The 12536-nt window shown below is 40.2% G+C and overlaps 1 protein-coding gene across 2 annotated transcripts; it reads right to left on the bottom strand.

Annotated features, from left to right (window-relative positions):
* Positions 1 to 108: 108 nt before the first annotated feature.
* LOC311132416 (chloride intracellular channel protein 1-like) lies at positions 109 to 11225 on the bottom strand. Of its 2 annotated transcripts, none has more exons than XM_084165702.1 (7): positions 11124 to 11225; positions 10744 to 10822; positions 7981 to 8090; positions 7714 to 7839; positions 6238 to 6344; positions 5462 to 5643; positions 109 to 3994 (listed from the first exon to the last, which is right to left on the bottom strand). In XM_084165702.1, exons 2-7 carry the CDS (start codon positions 10783 to 10785, stop codon positions 3833 to 3835), a joined length of 729 nt encoding a protein of 242 aa, XP_084021828.1. In that variant the 5' UTR covers positions 10786 to 10822; positions 11124 to 11225; the 3' UTR covers positions 109 to 3832. The 2 variants fall into 2 exon arrangements, with proteins under 2 accessions (XP_084021828.1, XP_084021829.1); XM_084165703.1 differs by lacking the exon at positions 11124 to 11225 and adding an exon at positions 11033 to 11063.
* Positions 11226 to 12536: the final 1311 nt, after the last annotated feature.

Raw genomic sequence — 12536 nt, 5'->3', positions numbered from 1 at the left:
TAGAACTCACATACAATATATGCGCACGCACGCACGCCCACACACACACACGGCACGGAAACACCAACAGATGTATCCTTAAAATGAGTGCACAGTCACAGAGTCGCCTGAGGGTAGAAATGAGTAATGTGTCTGTTGAGACATATCACACAGTTTTAATGAAAATGAAACTAGTGTGCGAAACATAATCCACATGTAGATCAAATCCACTGCATTAATGTATCAGAACTTTTGTTTAAATTATGTTTAACATGGCTTTCTAACATTTCTACTTTTCTATGGTGCTATATTAAGCATAACTTTGTTGAAAAAGGATTGGCAGCAATTCATAAACAAACAAGTAAAGAAACAGTAACCAATTGTGTTTTTATTTTGACCTTATTGGAATTAAGAAATGACTGTCTTTTCAGGATGATTAAAACCTACAAAAGAAATAAAATACATTTCAGTCTCATACTAAGTTTGATTGTCATCATCAATAGAGATCTAATGAAATGTAATTGACTCAATGTCCACAACATAATCTACGTTAAGTGCAACAGCCTTCGAATAAAATTGAAGGTGAAGTAAAGAGCTGACATATGTGGAGGAAAGAATGCATCAAAAGTAGGAAGAAAATAAACAACAAAAATGAAGATGGGTCTTCAAAGAATTAGGATGGGTTTGAGGAGGAGGGGATAAAGATGGAAAATAGATATGTATGAAATGGAGAAGAAGTAAAGGAGGAGGATAATACATTAAAGAATAATTAAAGAGGAATGTAAAAAGTCCCTGAAGTCATCACTAATCTTACAGTAAAAGGAAGTAAAAAATAACTGTTGCAAGCTTCAATAAAGGAAAATAACAGAATACAACAGGCAACATTGAAATGAAGACTTGGTCCCTTTTGACAAATAGTAATGACAGCAGGACTATAGACAATTGTCCGGTAAAAGTTGGTCCATAGAAACCAAATAACATCAATAACAAATAATTCAGTCATGTAAAAATAATAATGGGTTTAATTAATAATTTTCTTATCTATCAGCTGTGGAGGACATGTATGGGTTTTAAACTACAGACTCATCCCACGGGTTGAGGATGCGACTGTATAAAATAGTTGACATAACAATGCCAACTCAGATGCTAAATATGTTGCAAATGACATCTTCATGTTTGTACTATTCAATATCGTGAATTGCACTTAGTGATAGTCTTACAAAACCTTACCCTGGAAGACATACAAAATATCTAGGTTCTGTTTGCACAAAGCTGTTGTAAGCTGATCCACTTAAATCATTACCATGAGACTGAACCATCTATCAGTCAGTCTGAGGGCTCTATTCAATCTATATCGCTGTGTTACAGACTGCGCAATAGAAATTCAAAGGTACATTGCCTTTACATTACATTTCAATCACGCTGTACCGCTGAACTTCCGCGATATGGATTGAATAGAGCCCAAACAAATATTTCCAGTTCTTTCCCAGGTGACTGAATTTCAAGTCAATGTAAAATGGATGACTTCTTCAAAGTCACTACACACTACAAAGCACTAGTGCTGAGCAATTAGCCAACATTTCGTTTTTTTCCCGCTTATTAAACAACTAATTGACCAAAGTCGGTTCAATTACTTGAATTCCATTTAGTTCGTTTTTTGTGAGCCCAGCGCGTCGTTTCTCTAAAGACAAATCAAATCATTCAGGAAAGAAATCATGTCAAGAACTATGTGGGACGCTGGGCTGAAGGGAGTTGTAGTTTTCATTAAGCAAATTTTCAACCTAGTTCAGCGCAGAAACGTCGTAATTCATTACAATGACCACAATACATTGCGCCAGTTTTTCCCCGGCTCAGACGGATCAGAGATGAAGAGGCGAAGCGAGAAGTTTTACTCTCGCCAAAATCTGTCCAAAATAAACCGCATGCAATGTGCTTATTTTGGTACGACCACGACGAGAGGGACAGAGACAGTTCGTGAAAGTATGCCTTATCTACTTTGAAGAACTAGTAAAATGATTTCGTCAGAAAGCTCTGCAGCATACAGTATGGGGCGGACATAATACAGTATGGAGCGGACATAATGTTAGATGACCTGGCTTGCTGATTGTTACTGCCTGAGCAGAGATGAGATTATTACTTTAAAGAATGAAAAAATAATAAAGTAATCAAATAAAAACTAAGTAATATACACAACTGAAATATTTTATTATTTCATAGTAATTTCAGATTTTTCTGTTGATGTTTATCCAATGTGGATCTGATCAGAGACAATGGAATATTTTCAATGTTTTGGAAATTCAATATTGACTATTTTAGGCTAAAAAAGCTCTAAAACATTGTAACGTAATTATTTCATAATGCATTTCATATTTAAAAAAATAATCAAAACCATGATAATTTTTTATTAAGCGAACCGAAACCGAACCGACCTAAAAAAGCACTAATCGCTCAGCACTACAAAGCACAGGACGGTAGTAGGTTCAAAGGTGTTGTTGATTTAAATAACTTAAACAACACCCAGCGCCATAAACCTGAAGTAAAACCTTTCATTTGGCTCACTAAAGGTTCAAACTCTTCTCTTTTTTCAAGTTTGATTGAGTCTTCCATTGTCAATAACCATATGAAAGAGTACAAATACACAATCCTGTAGCATTCTCTCCTTGAAGATTTCAGTTATCTATGCAATGTGCATCTCTATTTTTCATGAATGTGACGTTTATGGTTTAGTCATGTGAAGAGCTGTGTGCATGTCTGCATTACATTCTGTAGTTTTCCCTCAGATTTACAGTGAAACGTGACTGAACCGTCTTGGTGCCTCAAGGCCATACAGAGTAAAGTACTTCTTTAATAACCTAAAGTTCCCACAAAGCAGCAACAATAGCCACATTACTTCGTCTGGAATAACTCAACTGTCCTGCATTATGAGCCTCTCGCAGTTTTTTTTATAGTATAAAAAATATCCTTCACTTTGAATGGGGGAATGGAGGTCAATTACTAATAGCAAAAGAGACTTACAATGGGGGGATATAAACTTGATGAACCCTTCACAGCGCTACAAGGCGGAGAAAGGGGAAGCCGCGGTCTGTTGAAATAATTTCCTGTGTCGGTAACTGTACAGTGCTGAGAAACAACTCCGTATAGTGTGCCCCAATGTACTACTACTGGCCCAAGACCTGCTTTCCTATTCCCTGAACCTAACTTCTGACCATTTAGCACATATAAACAACTGATTCAAACTGACCATGTTAAAGGCGGTTTGCCCTGAACAATATATCAACTTTGTAATAATATATCTGTAATAATGTATAATTATAGACATGCCTATAACAGACCTCTCTCTTTCAGCTGCAGGTAGCAGTTAAACTGGTCTAAGTATGTGTGTCTGTGTGTAATCACAACAGAACAGCAGTTTCTTTAAGGCTTGGCCAAGAGATAGAAACTAATAGCTGGTAATGTGGCAATGTATGGAGTGCAGAATTAATCATAGTGACTGAACACCTTTAGTTGGATGCTACCATATGTAACCTACTGCCTGTGTATAGAACCTTAACTGTGTGTAACTGCCTGAATATACGGTATTAAGAGTGGATATGGCATGTGACAAAAAGGGAACCATACACTATAAGTCTCAGAGAGTTTCACAAACTCTTAAATGGCCAATTAAATATTTCCAACTTGATCTTACAGTAATATTGATTTCCTGTTCTAAAGCAAGGCTGTTGAATACTATGTGTGTCTGAGCGCATTAGTGTGTGTGTGTATGTGCGTAGGTGGGTGTGTAGGATGTCTGTACAGGTATGTGTGTAGGTGTGTATTCACTGGTGTGTGTGACTGATGGAATCCCCTTCTCCTCCTACTTAAGTGCTTTAGCCACGGCTGAGTAGGCGATGTGTATCTCTGTGTCGTTGGGGCAGGTAGAGGAGAACTCCTCACGGGCGTACGCAGCGTCCAGGTACCGCCACAGGTTGGAGAGAGACTTAGGGATGGAGAAAGTACGATACTTCAGACACACCACCTGAGGATTGGACAGGGAGAGAGAAAAAAAGAGAATGAACGGAGAGATAGATGTAATTTCCCCCATTGCACATAATCCTGTAACATTATTTTTATTCATACTGTATATCTCTACATGCATAGTTCTAATGTAGATTATAGTGTTCATAGTGTAGTCTGTAAATTCTGCGTCTATATACACATTGTCATGCTGAAACAGGAAAGGGCCTTTCCCAAACTGTTGCCACAAAGTTGGAAGCACAGAATCGTCTAGAATGTCATTGTATGCTGTAGCGTTAAGATTGCCCTTCACTGGAACTAAAGGGCCTCGCCCAAACCATGAAAAACAGCCCCAGACCATTATTTCTCCTCCACCAAACTTTACAGTTGGCACTATGCATTGGGGCAGGTAGCATTCTCCTGGCATCCGCCAAACCCAGATTCGTCCGTCGGACTGCCAGATGGTGAAGCGTGATTCATCCTTCCAGAGAATGCACTTCCACTTCTCCAGAGCCCAATGGTGGCGAGCTTTACACCACTCCAGCCGACGCTTGGCATTGCGCATGGTGATGGTAGGCTTGTGTGCGGCTGCTCAGCCATGGAAACCCTTTTCATGAAGCTCCCAACGAACAGTTCTTGTACTGACGTTGCTTCCAGAGGCAGTTTGGAACTCAGTAGTGAGTGTTGCAACCGAGGACAGACGATTCTTATGTGCTATGCGCTTCAGCACTTGGCAGTCCCGTTCTGTGAGCTTGTGTGGCCTACCACTTCGCGGCTGAGCCGTTGTTGCACCTAGACGTTTCCACTTCAGAATAACAGCACTTACAGTTGACCGGGGCAGCTTTAGCATGGCAGAAATTTGACGAACTGATTTATTGGAAAGGTGGCATTCTATGACGGTGCCATGTTGAAAGTCACTGAGCTCTTCAGTAAGGCCATTCTCCTGCCAATGTTTGTCTATGGAGATTGCATGGCTGTGTGCTCGATTTTATACACCTGTCAGCAACGGGTGTGACTGAAATAGCCGAATCCACTAATTTGAAGGGGTGTCCACATACCTTTGTATATATAGTGTATTGTATCCATATAGTTTGTTTATTGTGCCTGTCTGTATATTCTGTTTATTGTGGCAGCACCATTTCACAGAGTCAAATTCCTGAACATGCAAATGTATGCAAATGTCTTTGGTGGGTGTCTTTGGTGAATAACCAAAATAAAAGTATGATACAAAAAAGTAAAGACAAGAAAGGTAACAGTTATAGCCAATAAATGTTTACAGTCCAAAAAAGAATTATCAAAAGATCCCATTGGATCTGCCTAAACACTTTTATAAATATGCTCTTGTGTTCTTACTTTGCAGTTTGCACTGAAGTTAATACTGTACATGTGGGAGCATTTAGCTCACAAGTGGTCCACCAACCCCAATTAATACTGATTTGATTATGGACTTCACACTAGGCCACAAGCAGGGCTTAAAACAAAGGATTACCTTGACAATGTTCAGCTTCGGCAGCAAGTTGCAGTCGGCCAGAGTGAGGTCCTGCCCATCCAGGAAGGGGCGGGAGGAAGAAGTGACATCATCAGCACTATTCTCGTCAATCTCCTCAGGAAGTGGGGAGCCGAGGTAGTCATCTAGCTTCTTCAGGGCCTTGAGCAGGCCTTTCTCTAGGTCTGACGACACGGAGAACACACAAAGTACAACACATTGATTAAGCCTGACACGTACATAAACAAACTGTAGTATGAGCATAGCTAAAGCTCCTCACTAGTATCATGCAAGTAAAGCCTTCATAGAGCTCCCTGTAATTATACTGAAACAAACCTCTGAAAGAAGGAATTGAATGTGCTGCACCATGAAACAATGCACAATACAAAGGAAATATGACGTAACACCCATAGAAATAGAATTACTTGAATTATTTGAACAAAAACATAATTGAGGACTTGAGGCACAGTTGTAAATTGTTGAGTTAAAGAGTAATTTAAAATGTCCTTTTTGACTCATTGCGTGTGACAAATGCATATCTTAGTGTGTACTTTTCACTGTACTTCTGAAAGTGCTGCTAAAAATACAAGACAACAGGCAACCAGTTTGGGAAGAGACGCAAAGCTCAGAGCATAATACCATTAACAAAGACACTCCCTGCTGCTCTGGAATACAGAGACAGATTGTGGGAGTTCTTGCAGGTGCTTGTTAACATGCAATAGTGTTTTTGTACATGACTGGTCGGGCTCAGTTCATTCTGATTTGTCATTGTCACTCACTGTCATTGAGCTGGGGGTTTGAATTCTTGATGTAGGCCGAGAACTTAGAGAACACGTCCAGGCCGGCTGTGTTAGACTCAGGGTTCCTGGAAGCCATGCGGGGGTATCTGTGAAGGGGGTGGAGGACGCATTACAAATTTGGCATCTAGCAGACCTGAGTGTCTTTCAGTCAGAAAGATATCATGGGAGAAAGCATATTGTCTTCAGAGAGGAACATAAGAAGTAATGTTAAATACATAAAGTATCAATAGCCTACATGCAAGTACAGTACATAACCTATCAACATACTCTACAGAGGCAAACAACAGATAAAAATGATTCTACAAAGGAAGCTAAGCTTCTCCTACAGTAAATTGAATTAAATTGCCAAAATTATATAATTACTTCTGTCTATACAGAAATAAATAAAATCATTCAAAATATGCTAGTACACCTGAAAGCATGATTTGGCCCCAGATCATCACTAGCTTCTAAAAAAATAAGCTGTGGATTGTTTTAAATCACAAGCGCATAGCCTACAGTCGGAAGGCCCGCAATTTGGGCAGCGCGCGCATTTAAATACCAAATAGATGATTGTTGAGTTGTGACTGTCAGTGAAAAACAGCTAAAATAGGCTCAGGCATATCGCAATATTTCAAAATACAATTGCGGGATAACATAGAAAAGAGAAGACAATGAAAATACTCTAATCTATCTTTTAGTTATCAAAATTCTCAATTTGAGCAAACAGTAGCCTATCTTATTGGCACCAGAAGAGAGCATCGTCCTTATCCCCGGTGAGTGCGCACATTCACTCTTTATCATTGGGTCAGTGCAACTTAAAAGTTTGTTTTTGGACAATAATTTCCTCCTCCAGGTTAGATGGACTTCATATTGTATAATGTCTGTCTCCCCTTTTCATAGGCCTAGATTAGATAGTTGCAGACAAGGTCATTTTTATTGATCTGTTTGTCAGTGTCAGCAGTAGCCTATAGGCCTTTATGTAATGTTTGTCTTATTCAAAAATATTATGTTAATTTCTCCAGTCATATAAAGTTTAGTAGAATTGAAATGAAATGTGTTTATAAAAGGCCACATTTTTTTCCAGTGCAAAGAAAGGAGAAGAAACGTATCTGATATAGCCTATAGCCTAGCCCTACTCTACGCCACAACACGCTCAGCCATGCATTGAAGGGTATTTTTAGCGAACAGTGATTGATTTATATTATTAGCCTAAATTATGACTATCCAATCTACTCAGAATAGTAGGCTAGCTTACATAAGTCTGGAAATGCGATGATAGGTGCATGGAATGCTTTATTATAAAGGTGCATTTTTATGGTGAAAATGAGCTTCCCCAAACTTGAAATTCCCGCCCCGCCTATGAACATAGACCTGGAAGGATATGAAACTTTGCTTGATGCAAGTAGCAGCATAAATGTCTGATGGTATGATCAGAGGATGGAATAAGGATATAATGATGGAAGGAGTGATTACTTTGGAGGGGACAGGTTCTCCTCCAGGAACTCTTCTATCTTGTTGGTGTCGGTTTTCACCTCCGTCCCATACAGCAGGAAGGGGGGCTGAGCACCAGGGGCCAGGTCCTTAAGGATGTCTGGTTTCCTATCAAGAGAGAGAAAAATGACAGAGGGAAAAAGGGAAACAATGACAGCATGAGAGGGAGTGAGAAGTATCTTAGGCATGTGCAAATGTAATATAAATGTATATGTAATATAAATACAGATTGATAGGCATTAGACAGACCTCTTCATGTCCACGGTGGTGACGTTGAACGTGACTCCTTTAAGCCACAGCACCATGAAGAGGCGCTGGGAGAATGGACAGTTGCCAATGCTCTGGCCATCACTGCCTGCCTAGAATAGGATAGAAGGCCACATATTATGGTCATTCATCCAAACAAGAAGATCATATACTACCCAAGAGAGATAGGGGAAGTCAAAGACGGATCCCATGGTTATGGATGAATTCAAAACATAAATATGGGCAACACTATAACCTAGCCTACATAAGGAAATCATTTAAAATTGCACATAGCCTGTAAGGTAAGTGAGAATGGAATTGACAATAATGTGTGTAGTTGAAATGTTTTCATAGGAGGAAATGAACTGTTTTATGTTACAGAAGAAGGTCGCAGTTCCGGAGCGACCCACTAGGTGTCATCCTCCGGCAACCTTAGGCACCTCCTCACTCAAAGTCGGGACTAATTATCTATTGGTGTCACCTGTGGCTATCTGATTCACCTGCGTATTTATGCCCTCACTTCCCTGTGTTCCCTTGCTCAGTTTTCTCTGCTATTTCCTTAATGTCAAGCAGTACGTATCAGTGTCGGATCATGTGACGGAGTTACAGGTACTCGAGAAGTGTTCTCCCTGTGTCATTGTGTTTTTCCAGTCAGAGTTAGTATTTCGTATTGTTTGTTGTCAGCCTGTTTTTTGGAGACCTATGTGCTCCTCATTTGTTTTCGTGTATAGTCTGTTGTTTTGTATACTGGTTTTTGGACCACCAGTAAAGATCCTTGTTTCACCATCCTCGCCTACTGTTTATCCTGCAGCGCACCTGGGTCACACCTCACACCAACCCTTACAGTTTTAGTCAACTATACAATGCAATGTGTGACAGAGCAGGGCTATGGGTCTCTTGAAATTTGAATGTGGGGAAATGGACAGGAAGTCCGCATTTTAATCTGCTACCACAAGGACATCTTTCATACCTGAAGAAAGAAACGGTTCTAAGCCTAGATATTCCCACAGATAAATCATTATAAGGTAGTAAAGGACCATGAGAGTAGGAAAAAAAGGTACACTCTTTATATTGGACCATGTTTTCCTCTGAATGACCACACCCCTGGGCTGCTCTGGCCAGTTTATTAAATATATAACTGAACAAAAAATATAAAACGCAAGAATCTGGTGTGTCCACCACTCGCCTCATGCAGTGCGACACATCTCCTTCGCATAGAGTTGATCAGGCTGCTGATTGTGGCCTGTGGAATGTTGTCCCACTCCTCTTAAATGGCTGTGCGAAGTTGCTGGATATTGGTGGGAACTGGAACACGCTATCGTACACATCGATCCAGAGCATCCCAAACATGCTCAATGGGTGGCATGTCTGGTGAGTATGCAGGCCATGGAAGACCTGGGACATTTTCAGCTTCCAGGAATTGTGTACAGATCCTTGCGACATAGGGCTGTGCATTATCATGCTGAAACATGAAATGATGGCGGTGGACGAATGGCACAACAATGGGCCTCAGGATCTTGCCATTGATAAAATGCAATTGTGTTCATTGTCTGTAGCTTATGCCTGCCCATACCATAACCCTACCGCCATCATGGGGGAACTCTGTTCACAACTTTGACATCAGCAAACCGCTCGCCCATCTGCCCGGTACAGTTGAAGCCGGATTCATCTGTGAAGAGCACACTTCTCCAGTGTGCCAGTGGCCATTAAAGGTGAGCATTTGCCCACTGTTGTCGTTTCTGACAGTTTGTGCAGAAATTCGGTTGTGGAAACCCCCAGTTTCATCAACTGTCCGGGTGGCTGGTCTCAGATGATCCCGCAGGTGAAGAAGCTGGATGTGGAGGTCCTGGGCTGGCGTGGTTACTCGTGGTCTGCGGTTGTGAGGCCGGTTGGACGTACTGCCAAATTATTTAAAACGACGTTGGAGGCGGCTTATGGTAGAGAAATTAACATTCAATTATCTGGCAACAGCTCTGGTAGACAGTCCTGCAGTCAGCATGCCAATTGCTTGCTCCCTCAAAACTTGAGACATCGGTGACATTGTGTTGTGTGACAAAACTGCACATTTTAGAGTGGCCTTTTATTGTCCCCAGCACAACATGCACGTGTGTAATGATCATGCTGTTTAATCAGCTTCTTGATATGCCAGAACTATCAGGTGGATGGATTATCTTGGCAAAGGAGAAATGCTTACTAACAGGGATGTAAACAAATTTGTGCACAACATTTGAGAGAAATTAGCTTTTTGTGAGTATGGAAAATGTCAGGGATTTTTGATGTTAGCTCAAGAAACATGGGACCAACACTTTACATGTTGCGTTTATATTTTTGTTCAGTATAGATTAAGGAGCCTATATGACATATGTATTATTTTAATGTGCATTTAATAAGATTCTAAAATGTTCTGGCCATTCAACTGATGAGCCAAATTGGGTACAGCAATAGGCATAGCTACTATGTTAATAAAATAGCGTAATGTATTACTACTATCTTATTAATACTATGAAAGCCATTAGGCATGCCTTCTCTAGGCATTCAGTCTTCAAACAAATGGTGAGAGGGACCAGTGGCAACAGTTTACTTTTCTCACTGATAAGTTATCTTGTTGCAGAAATGCGTGGGTATAATGATGTTTTAGTCAAATAGATTACATTGTACCACATAATTACATTTAGGTAGCGTAAAGTAATGACGCATTGTTTACAAAGTAACTTGTCCAAGATATGATTATGCATGTCACAGAATGGATTTAATGATGTTGCTTACCTTCACAAAAAGTTCAACTTCAGGTTGATTTTCGTCACTCATCTTTTTGTTTCAAGTGTTGTCGCTGGAACTGGAAGACCTAAAGGTGACAGGACAGTTTAGTTTTTGGAGGGGTAACAACTGTCAATGTGCAGTCTTGTACTAACTTTCAGATATTAGGCTAATTTCAATGATAAACAGAAACCGATGTCGACCAAGGGCTTGGCCGCCCTATCTGCTGTAGTCAGTCAGATAAATTATGTAGTTTATATAAACTAATACAAACAAGCATCAGAAAATAAGGTCTTACTGTAAACCGTTATGACTTAATAACAACCTTTCACGCGAGTTTGGTGAGTAACAATGTAGTCTAAATTGTAACAAATGTTTCCTTTCCTTACCTCGCTCACGTCCTGTGTGGAACTTGCAGTAAACGCCTTTTCAGTTTCCCCTCCCTCACTACACACTCATTCCTCCATTTCCTGGAAAGTTCACGTACAAGTGACGTTTAGAACTTCGTTGTACCCTGACCAAGCGCCCCGAGTGAATAGTGGTGATAAGAAAGAAAGACACCGATTGTGTACGTGAGAGAGATGGGGAAAAGAGGGGGGATAAGAGGGGAAGGTGTGGTGATAGTTATGCTGACAATTAGCCTATGTGGTCATCTATATAAATTGGGTTTAATCAAAATGGGAAGGTGTGGAAATCAAAAATAAGCCTACTGTGGCTAGCCTGGCCTACACAACGTGGAAGGAATTGCACATGTACCAAATTGTAATACAGTAGCCTACTGTACATGAAGACAGCAGATATTTAAATGTAGGTTGTCAGCTCATTGAGTCAGGCACTCATGCTTCAGTAATAAGCTTATGTAACAGACCTGTGACAGTGTGTGACACTTAATCAGGTGTTCTGGTGTATTCAATTTCTGAAATGTGTCATTATGTACTTAGACAATGATATAAATAGAAAAGTATATATTTGACTAATTCAATTTCCTGGAATATTGTGATATCATGTGTGTTTATGAATGTTTATACGCTCAGCACCAGAGGGGGATAAAACACAAGCTACATAGCTATAATTTAAAAAAAGTATTACATCATGTGTACATAATATTACATTCCTCTGGGGAAATACTGTAGGTGCAAACTGTGTTTAAATCTTGCCTATGAGATCAATGAGATGTGCTTATATACAGTACCAGTCAAAAGTTTGGACACACCTACTCATTCCAGGGTTTTTCTTAATTTTTTACTATTTTCTAAATTGCAGAATAATAGTGAAGACATCAAAACTATGAAATAACACATATGGAATAATGTAGTAACCAAAAAAGTGTTAAACAAATAAAAATATATGCTATATTTGAGATTCTTCAAATAGCCACCCTTTGCCTTGATGACAGCTTTGCACACTCTTGGCATTCTCTCAACCAGCTTCACCTGGAATGCTTTTCCAACAGTCTTGAAGGAGTTCCCACATATGCTGAGCACTTGTTGGCTGCTTTTCCTTCACTCTGCGGTGCGACTCATCCCAAACCATCTCAATTGGGTTGAGGTCAGGGGATTGTGGAGGCCAGGTCATCTGATGCAGTGCTCCATCACTCTGCTTCTTGGTCAAATAGCCCTTACACAGCCTGGAGGTGTGTTGGGTCATTGTCCTGTTGAAAAACAAATGATATTCCCACTAAACCCAAACCAGATGGGATTGTGTATTGCTGCAGAATGCTGTGGTAGCCATGCCGGTTAAGTGTGCCTTGAATTCTAAATAAATCATAGACAGTGTCACCAGCAAAGCACCCCCACACCATA

The sequence above is a fragment of the Coregonus lavaretus genome (assembly GCF_964263955.1).
Source record: "Coregonus lavaretus genome assembly, chromosome: 7".
In the NCBI taxonomy this organism is placed as follows: domain Eukaryota; kingdom Metazoa; phylum Chordata; class Actinopteri; order Salmoniformes; family Salmonidae; genus Coregonus; species Coregonus lavaretus.
Note: the sequence above shows the minus strand (reverse complement) of the source record. Positions and strands in the feature narration are given on the sequence as shown.

Bases quoted from the DNA above. Each gene is read 5' to 3' on its own strand.
- LOC311132416 (XM_084165702.1), bottom strand. From the start codon at position 10,785: ATGAGTGACGAAAATCAACCTGAAGTTGAACTTTTTGTGAAG. The intron at 7,840-7,980 runs GTCTGTCTAATG...CTCTCTTGATAG, and splicing joins ACCACCGTGGACATGAAGAG to GAAACCAGACATCCTTAAGG. The intron at 5,644-6,237 runs GTGAGTGACAAT...CCGTGTCGTCAG, and splicing joins AAACCCCCAGCTCAATGACA to ACCTAGAGAAAGGCCTGCTC.